Source organism: Pipistrellus hanaki (assembly GCF_964339955.1).
Source record: "Pipistrellus hanaki genome assembly, chromosome: 1".
In the NCBI taxonomy this organism is placed as follows: Eukaryota; Metazoa; Chordata; class Mammalia; order Chiroptera; family Vespertilionidae; genus Pipistrellus; species Pipistrellus hanaki.
In genome coordinates this window covers 193,876,421-193,893,988 of record NC_140503.1, presented here as the reverse complement: position 1 = coordinate 193,893,988, position 17,568 = coordinate 193,876,421, and the positions used below count along the sequence as shown (strand labels likewise).

The following is a 17,568-nucleotide window of genomic DNA, read 5'->3' as shown; positions in this document are numbered from 1 at the left end:
GGCGTCCTGGGAAACCGGGGGTTGCCAGATATTAGGGGGATGTGGCGCGATGGCCCCTGAGCCGGCCGGGAAGGCGCTGCGGCGGCGCCCGCTCCCCCCGCCCCGGCCGGACTGCGGCGGAGCGCACTGAGCCTGCGCGCCGGGCTGTTCGCGCTGAGGCTGCAGATCCAGCCGGGGGTGCGGGTGCGGGTGGGGGTGCCGGGGAGGCCGAAGGAGGAGGAGCCCCGAGGGTTGCAGACGGGAAAATACTCGCCAGCTCCCTGCTGGCACACGCCACCCGCACTCCCACCTCCTCCGCGCCGCGCCGGCCCCCGCGGGGAGAGAGAGCGTGGAACCCTCTGCCTCTTCTCTCCTCGCTCCTGCCCACCCAGCTCCCGCCACGGCGGCTCCTCGTAGACTTGACTGCTGTTTGTCTGGTTGAAAACACCCCGTCTCCTAACACGCGTCTCGTAAAGACAGAATACCCAGCACGGAGGGATTTTCTCCCCCGGTTAGCTTTACATTTTCCGTTAAGGGGAGGCCCCTTGCCTCTAGCTTAGGCAGAGGAGCTGAGTAAGGACCAGCCACATCCAGGCAGCAGCCCCCTCTTTATTTTCTCTTTGGGGAAGGTAAGAATTCTCCCCAGACATCTCCCACTTCAATCCCCTTCATCTCGCAGGGCCCCCCTCGTTTGATCGCTGCCGAAATCCATGAAGAGGAAGTGGGTCCAGGACTCAGACCGGACGCGGTGGGCTGAGGTGGCCGTGACCGCGTCCTGGGGAAGCCTCGCGTGGGGGGCTGCCGTGTACGATCAAGTGGCACAAAGTCAAAAAGAGAAAAGGGAATAAAAGAATACAAGGAGCTGGGGACACTCCAGCACACAAAGTTGCCATTCAAGTTTATTCCCCTTGTATCCAGATAGGTGACGCTACACTTTGCCAGTTACTAAAGGCTGCAGGTTTTTGCTCAGAAAAATAATCATCGAGGCTTCCAACATGTGTTTATTCCCTGGGCGCGCGCACACACACGGTCTACCCTCCCCCCCCCCCCCCCCAAAAAAAAAAGCAAGCGCGGAGACAGGACAGCCAAGCCTTTAAACAAAGACAAGCACCACCCTGCCCGCCCCGGAGCCCAGTCCCCCGGAGTCCACCCTCCCCATAACGGGTCTCTCTCCCGCGCTCTCCCGAGTTTCACGTTCTCTGGGAACCACCGCAGTTCTCATCTCGGTTTCTCACAACACCAGCGTGGCTCCCCCAAGCCAACGATAACGGTCCCCCTAAAACGAGACGCTCCATCGCAAAGCGGAGGCGCTCCGTGGGGTGGAGAGCGGCCTCTGAGAAAGGGGGAGAGGAGGAAGGGGGATCGGTTCCCGACCCCAGCCGGCCCCCTCGCACACGCACCAGGTGTCAGAGAGGAATAAATTTACAAGCTCCGGGGGAGAGAGCCAGTCCGTCCGAGGAGACGGCGGCTGGGTGGTGGGGGCCCCGCTTAGGGGGACTGACTAGGATAGTGCACAATCAAGTCCCCCCCCCCCCCCACTCCCCTGGCACAGAAGCCGGGCTTTCCCCAGCCGCAGGCGGACTGGTGCTCCCTCCCGGGCCTGCCCCCGCCCCTCCCGCCTCCCCGCCTCCTCCCGGCGGGTGTGTGGCTCCAGCGCCCGGGCTGCCAGTGCCGCCGCCGCAGCGCCGGGGCCGGGCCGAGCCGCCAGCCGCCGCCACTCGGGCAAACTTGCGGTCTCCGCTGGGCGGCGAGTGAGCGGGAGCTCCCGAGCCATTCCGTGTCTGAGAGGCGGCGGGGCACCCGGGTTAGACTCCCTCTCAGACGCCAAAGGGGACGGAACAACTGCGGAATTCACCCTCCGTGCCAGGGCGCTTCCGAGGCCACGGCCGGCTGGCACTTGTCCTCCCCCTGGCAAACTGTTGGTGTGTGCGTGCGTGTGTGCGTGTGTGTGTGTGTGTGTGTGTGTGGTGCCCCCCCCACCCCCCCAGCTACTTGGCAGCTGCCTCCTGCTCCCCCTCCCCCTCCCACTCCTCCCCGATGCCTCTGGCTCTTCTTCGGAAACCCGGACAGCACTGGGCATCTCGGTGAATTGCCGCCGCCGGGGGTCCGGCCGGAGGCTCTCGCCCGGTCCGCGTCGCCGGCACGCCGAGCCCGGCTCGCTCACCTCTGAACCGCAAAGGGATCAAGTTCAGCCGGAGTTGCCTGCATTGGGGCTGGACCGAGCCAACCGAGAGCGCAGGAGGGAGGGAGGGAGGGGAGAGAGAGAGAGAGAGAGAGAGAGAGAGAGAGAGAGAGAGAGAGAGAGAGAGAGAGAGAGAGAGAGAAGGGGAAAGGGGAAAGGGGAACGGAGAGGAGGGAGGAGGAGGAGGAGGAGTGAGGAGCGGGAGGGGGAGGGAGGGAGGGGAGGGATCGAGAGCGCGGGGAGAGAGAGAGGAGGCTGCAATCTCCTCCCTGAATCGCGCACAGCGCTGCAGATCCCAGAGCTCCGACATGCGGGCCGGATGCAGGTGAGGGAGGCGCGGGCGCTGCGGCTGCGAACCCCAAACTTGTGCCCCGCGCGGCGGGCGCGTCCGGCGCAGCCCTCGCCCCCGCGGGCGGGCGGGCCGCTGCTGCGGTTCCAGGCGGCGGCTTCGTGACTAATGACCTTGCGCAGAGTAGTTAAGAGAAAAAAAGAGAGAGAAACAGCTTTCCGGGGCGAGAAGACACCGACTCTCCGGGCATCGCTGAGGATGGCTCGGGCTGCTCTGGGGCGCGCGGGGGGCGCCCGGGCGCGGACCGCTCCGTAAGGCGAGGGGTCCCCGCTGCTCGGCGGCGCCCGGAGCGACCTCGCGGGCGATCGGCATCCTCTCTCCTCCGCGGACCGGCTCCCCCGCCGCCGCCAGCGCGGAGTCGGAGTTGAGACTGGCTTGTTGCTGACCCCGGCGCCCGGTTCGGGAAGCCACCCCGGGGTTGCCCGGGGGCTGCCGGAGCAGAGAAGCCGGGTCTGCGCCGAGCGAGGGACTGGAACGCGAATCGGACTCAACTCCGAGGAGGAGCAGCGAGGACGAGCAGAGGGTTTGGCAGGCGGGGAAGGCTGCAGGCTCCGCTGCCCGCCGCTTCCCGGCTCCACCGCCCGCCCGATCGCCTGCCGGAGCGGAGCGGCGCCGGCCCATCCGACCGACCGACCGGGAGCCCGGGCTCCGCCGCCCGCCCGCCCGCCCGCCGCGGGGATGGCTCCGGGGGAGGGGGCGCCGGGCCCGCGGCGCGCAGTGTCCCGTGAACTGTGAGTACTGCGAGCGGGGCGATTAGCACCCATTGCGTGAAGGATGGAACAATAACTTTCGGAAAAGAAGCTGCAGGAAGAAAAATAAAAAGAAAAAAAAGAAGAAGCAGCAGCAGAAGAAGGATCTGTGGCTGGTTTCCCCCTCTGGCCGACTCTGAACACGCCGCGCTCGCCCCCTCCCTTCTCTCCCACTCGCTCGCTTCTTGCTTTCCCGGCGGAGCGGAGGGGAGAGAGGGCCGGGGGGGAGGAGGGCCGGCGCCCGGCCCCCCGCAGGAGGGGGGCGCCCATCAGAAGGCGCAGTAGCAGCAGCAGCAGGAGAAGATGCTGAGGATGCGGACCACGGGGTGGGCGCGCGGCGGCGGCGGCGGCGGCGGGTGCCCGGGCTGCTGCCTCCTCCTCCTCCTCCCCCTCCTCCTCCTGCTCCTCCTGCCGCTCTCGCTCAGCCCGGCGGCCGCCAAGCAGCTCCTCCGGTACCGGCTGGCCGAGGAGGGCCCCGCCGACGTCCGCATCGGCAACGTGGCCTCGGACCTGGGCATCGTGACGGGCTCGGGCGAGGTGACGTTCAGCCTGGAGTCGGGCTCCGAGTACCTCAAGATCGACAACCTGACGGGCGAGCTGAGCACGAGCGAGCGGCGCCTGGACCGCGAGAAGCTGCCCCAGTGTCAGATGATCTTCGACGAGAACGAGTGCTTCCTGGACTTCGAGGTGTCGGTGATCGGGCCGTCGCAGAGCTGGGTGGACCTGTTCGAGGGCCGCGTGGTGGTGCTGGACATCAACGACAACACGCCCACCTTCCCGTCGCCCGTGCTCACGCTCACGGTGGAGGAGAACCGGCCGGTGGGCACGCTGTACCTGCTGCCCACCGCCACCGACCGCGACTTTGGCCGCAACGGCATCGAGCGCTACGAGCTGCTGCAGGAGCCGGGCGGCGGCGGCGGCGGAGAGGGTCGGCTGCGCGCCGGGGCTGCCGACAGCGCCCCCTACCCCGGGGGCGGCGGGAACGGCGCGATCGGAGGCTCCAAGCGGCGCCTGGATGCCCCGGAGGGAGGAGGCGGCGGCGGCGGCGGTGGAGGCGGCGGCGGGAGCGGCTCCGGCGGCCGCAGCAGCGTGTTCGAGCTGCAGGTGGCCGACACCCCGGACGGCGACAAGCAGCCGCAGCTGATCGTCAAGGGGCCGCTGGACCGCGAGCAGCGCGACTCGTACGAGCTGACCCTGCGGGTGCGCGACGGCGGCGACCCGCCCCGCTCCTCGCAGGCCATCCTGCGGGTGCTCATCACCGACGTCAACGACAACAGCCCGCGCTTCGAGAGGAGCGTGTACGAGGCCGACCTGGCGGAGAACAGCGCCCCGGGCACCCCGATCCTGCAGCTGCGCGCCGCCGACCTGGACGTGGGGGTCAACGGGCAGATCGAGTACGTGTTCGGCGCGGCCACCGAGTCCGTGCGGCGGCTGCTGCGCCTGGACGAGGCGTCCGGCTGGCTCAGCGTCCTGCACCGCATCGACCGCGAGGAGGTGGGCCAGCTGCGCTTCAGCGTCACGGCCCGCGACCGCGGCCAGCCGCCCAAGAGCGACAAGGCCACCGTGGTCCTCGTCATCCGCGACGAGAACGACAACGTGCCGTCCATTGAGATCCGCAAGATCGGCCGCATCCCGCTCAAGGACGGGGTCGCCCACGTGGCGGAGGACGTGCTGGTGGACACCCCCATCGCCCTGGTGCAGGTGTCCGACCGGGACCAAGGGGAGAATGGCGTGGTCACCTGCACCGTGGTTGGGGACGTGCCCTTCCAGCTCAAGCCGGCCAGCGACACGGAGGGCGAGCAGAACAACAAGAAGAAGTACTTCCTGCACACCTCGGCCCCGCTGGACTACGAGGCCACCCGCGAGTTCCACGTGGTCATCGTGGCCGTGGACTCGGGCAGCCCCAGCCTGTCCAGCAACAACTCGCTGGTGGTCAAGGTCGGGGACACCAACGACAACCCGCCCGTGTTCGACCGGTCGGTGGTGGAGGTGTACTTCCCCGAGAACAACATCCCCGGCGAGAGGGTGGCCACCGTGCTGGCCACCGACGCCGACAGCGGCAAGAACGCCGAGATCGCCTACTCGCTGGACCCCTCGGTGGCGGGCATCTTCGCCATCGACCCGGACTCCGGCGACATCCTGGTCCACGCGGTGCTGGACCGCGAGCAGACGGACAGGTACGAGTTCAAAGTGAGCGCCAGGGACAAGGGCGCGCCCCCGCTGCAGGGCAGCGCCACGGTGATCGTGCAGGTGGCCGACCGCAACGACAACGACCCCAAGTTCATGCAGGACGTCTTCACCTTCTACGTGAAGGAGAACCTGCAGCCCAACAGCCCCGTGGGCATGGTCACGGTGATGGACGCCGACAAGGGGCGCAACGCCGAGATGAGCCTCTACGTCGAGGAGGAGAGCGGCCACATCTTCTCCATCGAGAACGACACGGGCACCATCTACTCCACCGTGTCCTTCGACCGCGAGCACCAGACCACCTACACGTTCAGGGTCAAGGCGGTGGACGGGGGGGACCCCCCCAGGTCCGCCACGGCCACCGTGTCTCTCTTTGTCATGGACGAGAACGACAACGCCCCCACCGTGAACCTCCCCAGAAACCTGTCCTACACTTTGCTGCCTCCCTCGAGCAATGTCAGGACGGTGGTAGCCACGGTGCTGGCCACGGACAGTGACGATGGCATCAATGCAGACCTGAACTACAGCATCGTGGGAGGGAATCCCTTCAAGCTCTTTGAGATCGATCCCACCAGCGGCGTGGTCTCCCTCGTGGGGAAGCTCACCCAGAAGCACTACGGCTTGCACAGGTTGGTGGTGCAGGTGAATGACAGCGGGCAGCCTTCCCAGTCCACCACGGCCCTGGTGCACGTGTTTGTCAATGAAAGCGTCTCCAACGCCACCGTGATTGACTCCCAGATAGCCAGGAGCTTGCACACCCCACTCACCCAGGACATAGCCGGCGACCCAAGCTACGAGATTAGCAAGCAGAGGCTCAGTATTGTCATCGGGGTGGTTGCTGGCATTATGACAGTGATCCTGATCATCTTAATTGTCGTGATGGCAAGATACTGCCGGTCCAAAAACAAGAATGGCTATGAGGCTGGCAAGAAAGATCACGAGGACTTTTTTACCCCCCAGCAGCACGACAAGTCTAAAAAGCCCAAAAAGGACAAGAAAAACAAAAAATCCAAGCAGCCTCTCTACAGCAGCATTGTCACTGTAGAAGCTTCCAAACCAAATGGACAGAGGTACGACAGTATCAACGAGAAGCTGTCAGACAGCCCCAGCATGGGCCGGTACCGCTCGGTCAATGGAGGGCCTGGCAGTCCTGACCTGGCCAGGCATTACAAATCCAGCTCCCCCTTGCCTACTGTCCAGCTTCATCCTCAGTCCCCCACCGCAGGGAAAAAACACCAGGCCGTCCAAGATCTGCCACCAGCCAACACGTTTGTGGGAGCAGGAGACAATATTTCCATTGGGTCAGATCACTGCTCTGAATACAGCTGTCAGACCAATAACAAGTACAGCAAACAGGTAAGATGCATCTCAGATACAGTGAACTATCCCCGAGAAGGCTAATCATTCTGAGACAGGGCATCTTCTGCAGAGTGTGGTCTTTTTCCTTTGAAGCTGTCACTTAACATTTTAATAATAAAGTAGGAATGCAATGTGAATTCATACATCATTAACTTGGTAGAGGCCACCTATGCAAGGTAAACCACTGTAGTTTGCAAGTTACTAGAGAAAATATTCCAAGCAGGGAGTATTTCGTACTTCTCTTAGTCCTTGGCAGCCCCAATTCATCCTACATTGGGTGTTTCCAGAATAAATCTTGTATATATTGTTTGGATGGTTATCTGTAACCCGAAACCTTTTTTTTTGTGTGTGTGTGGCTACTAAGTGGAAAATTGCATCCAGAGATATTTTCTAAAGTTACTATTGGTGTCTATGCAACTTGGACACACTCTGTAAAAGTTTTAACTGCCTTGCCCATTATGCAGATTTTTTTACAGATAAGATGCTGAGTCATGCAAATGTTGTGCCAAGTCTGAGATTCAGAAGTATTGACCAAAAAAAAAAGCTGGTTTAAAAATATTTAGTGATGTGCAAATGTCACGCAAAACCACATTTTTTTATACTTGACATCTATCACAGTGAAGGCTGCTGTGAGGTTATGCAGTCAGCATTTGCATTCTTCATGTTTGACATTAAAAGTTTATAAGCACAAGTACATTTTATGAACCACTTGTTTAAGCCAAGCAATAAAAGTGTTCATGTTTGGTGCACTCTGTGTGCAAGCATGTTTTGGTATGCATTGTGCTACACCAAGTCTATAAAGGTTATGAGGAATATTTGGTACAGTGAAACGTAGAAACAGTAAAAATAGTGCGTGTTGAGGTTAACTTATAAATCACAAAGTTTACTTTTGAAGTTTTGCTTGTGTGATATGTGCAATACAAAGTTTACTTATTCTACCCACCAAAGTTTGGCACACAGCAAATAAAACCTCTTGGAAACCGCTGTGTCTAATACTGTAGCCTGTACATAGAGAACAGTAACATTAGTTGCTGTTGTTATCTACTGTGAGTAGATAATAAATCAGCTAACAAATCACATATTTCTTAACTTCAGGATGCATCTCAAGAAACATATATGACTGGCAGAGACAATCAAGTAATAGTTTTTCTATTAGATATGCTTTGCATGTGGAATGTGTGACCTGAGGAAAATTAAGGCAAAGGAAAAAGTTATCTTATAGCCTCATAAAATGTAGCTATTTAGATAAGGAGAATCAGAGTTGATATTCTGTGATATCCAAAAATAAAAGCAATCTAAGAAAACACAAGTTTGATCTACAGATAGGCTTTTGAAAATAGGTCTTTAAAATAGGTCTTTTGATGCATATGAGCCTGAGTTATTTACTTCTTTTAAATTGAAATTTGAAAAGAAGAAAGTTTATATCTGTTGTGTCCTTGCTTTTATGGAGTTAGAAGCAGATTTTTGTTTTGTTTTTGGTGCATTTATTTATTTATTTATTTATTTATTTTAGCAAGGACAATAACAGTTAAAATAATAATACTTTTGTAAAGTTGCTTACAATATAAACACAAATAGAGATCTGTAGAAGTTTCCCCAGGAAATGGTACTTTGTCATGCAAAAGCCTGTGAAGAGATCTTAGTGCAGAGTATTTACTATTCAGCTGTCATCCTAATAGGTCTTTTTGTCTTGTGGCTGAATGGCATTTGCATTCTAAATGGTGGACTCTTAAACTTTTGAGTTGACATATTCCTGGCAGATTTATAGATTTTTTTTTTTTTAAATGTAACCACCTCATACATTCTGTGCTGTCACTTAAGCTTTGTTTGGCTCATCAAATGGGGTTAACTCTATATTCTTGAATATTTAAAACAGCCAATATCAAGACTGTTGTGGCATCCTGTTTAAAAGGCAAAGTGATATGCTTATAAATAAACTAATGTATGGTGTTAGTCTCCTAGCTGAGCAAAAAAACTCCCATACCTTACAAAACCATTGGAATAAACCATGCAGTTTGCAGAGAGTGACTTTGGAAAACTTGTGTGCATTAGGTATTCAACAGATGTACAAAGTTTTAACCACAATAAAGAGCTGACCTAAAATGAAGTAAAGGAGAATGGAATACGTTCCCCTTAATGTAATTAGTAATAGTAATTGATACACTTCATCTCCATATTGCTGTCAGGGGACAGGGATCCATTTACAAAGTTGCATTCTGCTTAGACCTCTGACATAATCAACAGGATCTTTTTTTGTTGTTCTGATTTTTGTTTGTATCTCTTTATTTTAAAAGGGGTATTATCTTGAGTTTTCACACAGTGCCCAAAGGTATTTCCTTTGATTAAACCTGACATAGAATAAAATTTTTAAAATGACACAGGGTTTTCTTATCATTTCCCCCTTGCATGTTGAATCTAGAGGCTTTCAGTCTTTTCATTCCTTATGGCAACTATATTAAAGATCTGAGATTTCATCTGACATAAAGCCTTCGTTTTATTTATAATTTTTCTAAATTGCTTTATCATAGTTCTAAATTGCTTTATCATAGTTCTTTACTTGATATTGTAAAAGTGATGTCTGTGACAGTGTTCATATCTTCAGGAGAATTGCACAAACCTTCTTATTGGTCATATCAGAATGAATTAAACAGTTTAATAGGAATAACGGATTGTAAATAATGCCCCCTCTGTCCATTTTTGGTATGTTTTCACAACTCCAGAGACATTCAAAGGAAGCTTCTATAGTTCCTCTTGGGCAGAAGCTAGGGAGATTTGTGTTGCGGAGTTACTGGAATTATTTCAAAAATTCACTCATTAGGAAAACTGATGATGTAACTAACCTCAGGTTTTCCAAGGTTAGACCTTTGCAGTTGAAGCCCTTGGTTTATACTTTGTCTAGTTGAGTAAAATGTGGACCATTGACCACGTTATTGATATTAAGTGTCCACCTTTCCATTTCATTCTTCCTTTGATTGATAAACTTGGTCTTGGCGGTATTAAAGTTTCATGACCTGGAAATACAGCTGTGTTTTTAATTTGCAAAATAAAGGCAGACACATTTCATCTTTAAATCTCCAGTGTCTCACTGTATTAAGTAGCTTTTTCAGCTTTCTTTAGAAATTAACATAATTCCAAAATATTAGTAGACAGATATAAAAGCATCTTTATCACTTTGCTTATTATGTGTAAGTCCTACTGAGCTCATCCTGGTCATGCTGTTACTTAGATAATGCCCTGGCAAGTAAAAAGTTTATGGTATCTAGTAAGTAGCAAGCTAGGTGCTTAATTTTTTGGCAAGAGTATAGAGGATACAGCTTCAGTAAACATTAATTTAAAAATCCATTGTAGCTGATTCTGAAATACTCAAAAAGAAAAATTTATATTAACTTCAATGACACTTTTCCTTGCTCAAGGAACTGCTGAATGTAGTCTGAAGAATGTTCTCTTTAATTGATCAAATTGTGCTCACGATTCACCCCACACTTAGGAAAACATATGGCAGAAATTGTATATATTTTTTAATCACTTTGATTTTGGAAACAAATGGATGAAGTGGCTTGCCATAATCTATGAGAGTTTAAACACTGGAAGACAAGTATCAATTTGTGTATGGATGTCTTACCCTCTGCTATACTGTAAATGCAACTGCAGAGTGATGCTAACCACAGCTTCCAGTTTTAATTCATAAGCATACTTTCTACATTATGGTTCTCCTATCTATAACCAAGGCAGCTACCCACATACAGTGAGAGTTCTGTTGCCTTTGGCTTGATGTCATAGATAGGAAGCCGGCAACTGATGGAGGCGAGGCTGTCTTTAGCCAGGAGGTATCTACTGAGGATCTCTGGGTAAAACAAGGAAAGGGTCATCACGGATTGGATCTGCAATGAACATGCACATATTTATGGAATTCTAAGTATGCCAATTTGAACCCTATTCCAAACCTATATGAAGTCCACAAAGTTAATTGAAAGATTTTTAAGTAAATCATCACCTGGGTCAATTTAGCCAACTCATCCTTTCTTGTTCTCACTCTTTGAGTAATTACATATTTCATACATGTAAAAGTGTGCACATAGTATATATCAAAATCTCTCTTTCGCTCCACCTTCCCCTCACAAACACATACAGATGTATTCATAGAGAACAATTATGGTGTCATGTGACTTATTGTGGTATTCATACATTGATATATGGAAAATATTTAAAATTTAAACACACACAAAACCAAAATAAAATATGATCAACCACTTAATGTTTGTATCTAAAAATCGCTAGTCATCACATTTCAAATTTAAAAACTTCAACTAAACCTGTCCCTTCACTTTATAGAAGAGGAGACTAAAGCCGAGCATGGAAAAGCAACTTGACTTAACTTGATAATTACAAAACAATCAGGATACAATGTGGACTAGAGTCTAAGTTATAGAATACAGAGTTCAGTGTTATTTTTTTTTCCTATTCTCATACCACCTCTAGTGGGGGGGAAAATTGAGTTTTTGTAACTTTCTTTGTATATATTTCAATAGGGTCAGAAACCCATTGAGATTTACTTATCTATGTGTAACTATATATATTTAGTATGTAGCCTGACATTTAAAAAATAGACTATCATTCTGCTTTAGGCTGTAGCTTTCATTTATAAAATTGTCTGGAAAATTGTAATTCAAATTTTATAGATTTTTATGAAGACGTTAGTATTTCTTTTGCATGTGTGGAGGATGGCAATTGCTGACATACACTAAAGGAACTTAGCAAAGTTTACAACATATAGACAACAAGTTAATTGACAGAATTTTTGATTTCTGCAGAACAGTAACAATAGGTGTAAGTACCTAGCTAGCATTTAGTACATCCTCAATAAAATGTCTTTGTAAAGGACGTTACTGAAAGCTTTCTTCTATATATTAGGTATGAAACGTTGTATGCATTCTGTTTGGGATCACCTTTGACCTTTTCCACCCACACCAATGATTCCTTTTGGCTTCTGCACGCCTTTACATTTTGCCAACTTTGCTCCTGCGCTCTATCTTAGCAGCATTTTTAATGCAAGATGGAGCAAAAGTAGGTTTGCAATTGTGCATTCACAAAACAGTTTATTCTTGTACTATTATTTATTAATTATAGTATTATTTTCCATGCCAACAACTGTAGACCTACTTTTGCCTCACCCAATTGTGTGCTAATTTTTCCTCTATACAATTGTGAGCTAATTTTTCCTCTAAATTTGTTTTCTGGAAAATTTTAGGTGAGTGTTACATTTGTTGTTTTTCAGTTGGATTGTGTCCTTGTTAAGCAGTTAACAAATCTAGTGTATTAAAGTCTAAGTTTACATATTAATGACTATATGTGACTAAATTTATTAATTTCAAAATGACAGATAAACTGTTTTGAAAACTAAATATGATGTGTCAGAACCATTGCTTTGCCATAGCTGCCAATGCCATTAGACATTTTAACATAATCTCTCCTCTCCCCCCCACCCCCCCCAAAATTGGGAGAGGGTGGTGAGGAAGGTTACATAGGAAACTTAGTATAATAATAGTTTAGAGATTTATGTGTAAGCTGTATATAACCAACTTCTAGACTATAGCAAGGCTCTCCATCCACTCATTTGCTATGAGTGTATAGAAATAGTAAGATCCGTTTATATATGTCTTGAGTTAGCTTTTCTTTTCTTATTTATTTTAAAAGCCCTTAGAATCTTTTCTAAAGCAGGAACTCTGTTTCAGAACATTACACAGTGCTTTATTTAGCATTAGTGTTGTGGGAGAAATCACATTTGAAGAAGAATTGAGCTGAAACCACTAAAACAAATCTTAATTATCACTTCTGGTGAATTAATGTTTTCAAGGCGGAATAAAGCTTTATTTTCAAGGAATTTAGTGATGTTGGCATTGAACTCTAATGCTGTGTACAAACAAACAAAAAAAACCTGTTAAAGTTTCCAAGGAGGGTTCATCTGGCAAGTTAACTTTTTTCCCCCTAAGCATATTTATGATGTACAGAAACGTACTTTGCGAATAAAAATTCTCTGCTTTGATTCAAACCTCTATCACAGCATTCCGATTGGGCATAAGACACTGGGGAAAATGTCTTCATCGCAGCTTTTTTTTTTTCTTTTTTTTTTTTACCTGCATAAATCTCTGTTTTCCTTTTTTCAGATGCGTCCACCTCCATACATTACTGTGTTTGGCTGAATTCCACTCTAATATGATGCTTCTTTATGCACCATACTCTGATGACCTTGACACTCCGAACCCTGCTGGAGCCTGCCCTTGGCCGTGGGATATCAGCCAATCACTGCTCGTTCCACTTGCTGTGCATTTGATTTTCAAGTTTATTTTTTTTTAATTTAAGGAAAAATAGTATTAAAATAAATAAACATAAAAGAAACAGTATTAATAAAGAAACGTGCTACTAATGGATGTCTCTAAATCGCCAGGAATTCCATTCTCAAAGAAGAGGTTAGCAGGACTTAATTATGAAGTCTTTTAAGAAATCCACCAGCATATTTCAACCATAATTTTAAGACTCCGGCGTTGTGCGAACCAGGGGAAATGAAGTCAATTAAGCCTTTGTCTATAATACATTAAATACCGACTTTCAATAAAATCCTAAATTGATCCATATTTTTCAAGTGTTATACGATCACCGCCTTTTCCAGGCGAGTGAGATAATTCTGTTAGAGCCAAAGATAGGGTTTCTCTCATTCTGTGTGTGCATACCACTGTGTGTGTGTGTGTGTGTGTGTGTGTGTGTGCATGTGTGAGCTCCTACACATGTATTCCAGGGCCTCCAGCAATATTTATGCAAAGTATTGGCTATATGTCAAATTTCAGAGCTTAGTTTTGTATTTACCACAGGCACCGCCAATGAATTGCTTTTCCTTAATCCTGAAATACTAGCCAGAGCATCTATAGACTGTTCAAGGTGGTTTTTGGTTAAAGTCCTTAAGAAAATTTAGGACCTTTCTGTTGGGTTTGTTGAGGTTCCCGTGGTCACATTCAGAAGGAATATGCGTGGCTTCCTGCTTTCGTGAACTGCATTTGTCTGAAAGCTGTTTCTACTTGATGTCAGATAACATAAATTCCAGCAGCTTCTGAGAGTTCAGCATGTTATATTACACACTGTTGAGAGAGCAAGTGGCCGGATTTTAGTTGTATAAATGACTTTCTAGGTAAGTCAGGAGTCTTCTGGCTGGTCCCTGTATGTGTGTATATTTATGTCTCTGTTGCATTATACATGTTTTATGTGCCATAAAGTAAGTGTTTCATATTGTATGTTTGACAGTTTTATAATACACCTACCACATCATCTGCCCTTTTAAAATTTCCCCCAAGTTTTAAAATATTGATTAAGAATGCCAGATAGCCCAGCCCGTGTGGCTCAGTGGTTGAACTAGGAGGTCAGTAGTTTGACTCCCGGTTAAGGGACACACCCAGAATTCTCAGTGTGGGCATGTAGAAGGCAACCTGTCAATGATTCTTTCTCATCATTGATGTTTCTATCTCTCCCTCTCCCTTCTTCGCTGAAATCAATTAAAAAATATTTTTTTAAAAGAAGGGGAAAAAAGAATGCCAGGTTTTTGAGATTTTTTTTTTTTTTGTCAATTATAGTCAATACCAAAGACCTTTAAGCAAAATAAATAAATACTGGAAAATATTAAAATGTGGGTGCTAGGAAATGCACTCTAACCCATATAACTCTCTAATGTATATGATTCAGGCTTTTTACTCTTATTAACCGTTGATTTAAATTTTTTAAAAAGGAAAATTTCAGTAATGTTATTGAGACAAGAATACAGATCCTGAATAAAACCCAATTATCTTCAACTCCTAAATTTGAGCAAAAGGACAAATGTAAGAAGCTGGTGACAAGAATCCTTACCACTTTCTGCTCCTTAGAAATGTCACATTCCCTCATTCCAAGTAGTAAACTTCCTTAGGTGTTCTTTAACTTTGAATCCTGTAACAATCACATTAATTCAAAAACAAATTATAGACAACAAAGCCCAGGATTTGGGCATAATCTGATGTGCAACTGCAGGGAGGCAATATTTAGAAATGCCGTCACAAAGAACATTCTAAGGCAGCAGTTTGCAAATTCCGATAACATACTAATGGGGCATGAGTCAAATTGTAAGTCTCTATCACCATTCGAATGACGTGAAATAAAGCAGAAAAATTCCAAGTATGTCACTCATAAGAGCACATATTGTCTTGTGCAATCCATGTTGTGTTGTGTGCATGTGTGTTTTCCTGTTCTTCGTTGCTATGCAAAGAAAAAAAAAAGTCTTGAAATAGTTGCAAAGGTTGCAGACTACCACTCTAGATTGTTTGGGAATTGGGATGGGACATGGTGGTGATTTACCATTACATTAGAAAAACATCATAAATCAAAACAAATTACTAACATTCCTAAGGATTTCAGTCTACTATTAAGCTAAATTAAAGTGATCAACAGCATACGGTTACGGTAGCATTTATCAACAGCAAAAAGTTTTGAGAAGTCTGTTATCAATCATTCCTGTTTTTTGTTCTTTAAATCTTTGAATATGTCAACTTATCACCATTGGTCCTGCCTCTGCACAGACTTAGCTGCCCCCTACCCCCTTGTCTCTTGGCTGGCCTTTCTGGGAATGCTGGAATTTATTACCACTTAGGGAAGTGCCTGTGGTCAGATGGAGATAGACTCAGAACACACCACCCCATCACCCTACAGATTTTAGCATTTGGGCATTTTATTTTAAACAACAGGACATGAATTCATTAAGAGGAAGATAAGAAAGTTACAGACTGGTTTAGATAACATCTATTTCTTTTAGCACAGCTGACATCCTCTCCTCACTCATATTTATAATAGTATGCAAAGAATATCAACAGTCTTTGTCCTTATGGAATTAATATCATATCATATAAAGAAGATTATGGAGCAGAAAAATGACAGATCATATTTACATCATGCTTTTTTTAATATATGTTATTGATTTTCAACAGAGAGGAAGGGAAAGGTATAGAGAGTTAGAAAGATCAATGAGAGAGAAACATTGATCAGCTGCCTCCTGCACATCCCCTACTGGGGATGTGCCTGCAACCAAGATACATGCCCTTGACCGGAATTGAACCCAGGACCCTTCAGTCCCCAGGCTAATGCTCTATCCACTGAGCCAAACTGGTTTTGGCAATGCTTCTTAAGTTTGAGAGAATTTAATGAATGTTTGTGAGGAAAAGAATCCTATTTCTATTTTTCTGAGGTGAGGAAACTGAATTGATGAACAGTTTTTCATAACTTTGGTAGAGTTATTAAGAACTATATAACGTCTATGAAAAAATATCCAGTCAGAACTTGAGTTCTGAAAACATTTGGAGGAAGTGAAATTTTGTGCTTTCGAAGACTGTATTTTCAGAATTATCTGGGTAAAATCTCAAAAGACTTGTTTAGACAAGCTCCAGTTTTTCAGACATCCTTCCATCACAAATAGCTTTTCACACTGCCTAAAAAGAAAGTGCTGTGGGTGTCACTTGAGATCTAATTAATCTGATTTATAAACAACAATCTCATCTGTGATTAAAAAACCTCTGAAGAATTAAAGGTAATTCACTTTAACCTAACTTCATTTCTAAAGCTCTCTAAAAAAGGACCCGAGTCCTTAGGAAGTAATTCCGAAATTTAAAAATCTCTCTCCTGGAATAATCTTTATCCGTAGCTTTGCAAAAACGCTTTTTAAAAAATATGTATGATTGTTTTTAGCCCATCGCTTTACAGAGGATGGATTGATTGGTTGTGTCTTTAAGGTCCACTGCAAGGTTTAGGATGTAATTAAAACAATGACTAGAATAAGATCTTTGCCTTCATAGATAAGACAGTGCAAAAAATAATACATGGAAAGCAAGGGACACATGAAACTTAGAGGGACCGCCCCTAGTCTGTCTTGTTCACCTTGGTATGTCCCAGGGCCTACTGGAGACGCTCACGATGTTTGCCTAGCAAATGAAAGAGCATGGGCTTTGGGGCTAGGTAGCCTGCAGCTCCATCTACATTGGATCACTGGACCACGGTGTGGCCACTTGCCTGTCAGACGCCAGGAGCCCACTAACTGCTGTTTTCTTTCCCTGCTGGGTGGATGTCTTTGTGATAAAAGGTGGCCTGCTGTGTTGGCTAGAGTCCCTGCCTTCTCTGTGTGAGGTATGACTCTTGCTTCAACAGCAAATGAACAATTCTCTGATTACCTCTCCTTCTTTCGTGATGGTGTTCTAAACACCAGACGCTTAAAAAAAAAGATAAAACTAGTAAACTAAAGCAAATATTTAAGGGTAGTAAGGAGGCACTGGCCATGCAGTCCACTTCTCGGGGTATGAAGAGGCAGCATGCAAATGTGGGTTTTCATTGTTGTAGAGATCCTTACCTGTGGAAAACATACCAGGTTGGGCACAAGTAGGTTTACAATTATTTGTATAAAAAAATGCACTAACTAACACATAATCATACAAGAATAAACTCTGTGGTTTGCAAATTTGCAACTGTAAGCCCGCTTTTGCTGGCCCACCCTGTGTATGTGCCTGAATGCAAGCATGAGTCCCTCTAGTCTTCAATGTGAATATTCCTGCAGGCATTTCCTTATTCAGTGTGCCAGCCCATGCTCGCTGAGGAAGGGTAAGGTCCCATTTCATTCGGACTGCGCATGTGAGCAGTCACTTTTATTTTATTTTATTTTATTTTATTTTATTTTATTTTATTTTATTTTATTTTATTATTTTTAA

General features: G+C 47.4%; 1 protein-coding gene across 4 annotated transcripts in view; it reads left to right on the top strand.

Annotated features, from left to right (window-relative positions):
• The first annotated feature begins 3,570 nt into the window (after positions 1-3,570).
• Positions 3,571-17,568, top strand: part of PCDH7 (protocadherin 7) — a 426,551-nt gene continuing 412,553 nt past the window's right edge. For 3 of the 4 annotated variants that reach the window (XM_084869796.1, XM_084869795.1, XM_084869797.1), the window contains exon 1: positions 3,571-6,802. In XM_084869796.1, the coding sequence (XP_084725922.1) occupies positions 3,572-6,802 (3,231 nt within the window). In that variant the 5' untranslated portion in view covers position 3,571. Of the gene's footprint in view, positions 6,803-12,969; positions 13,162-17,568 lie in introns of those variants that run through there. The other variant, XM_084869798.1, reaches the window with a different exon arrangement.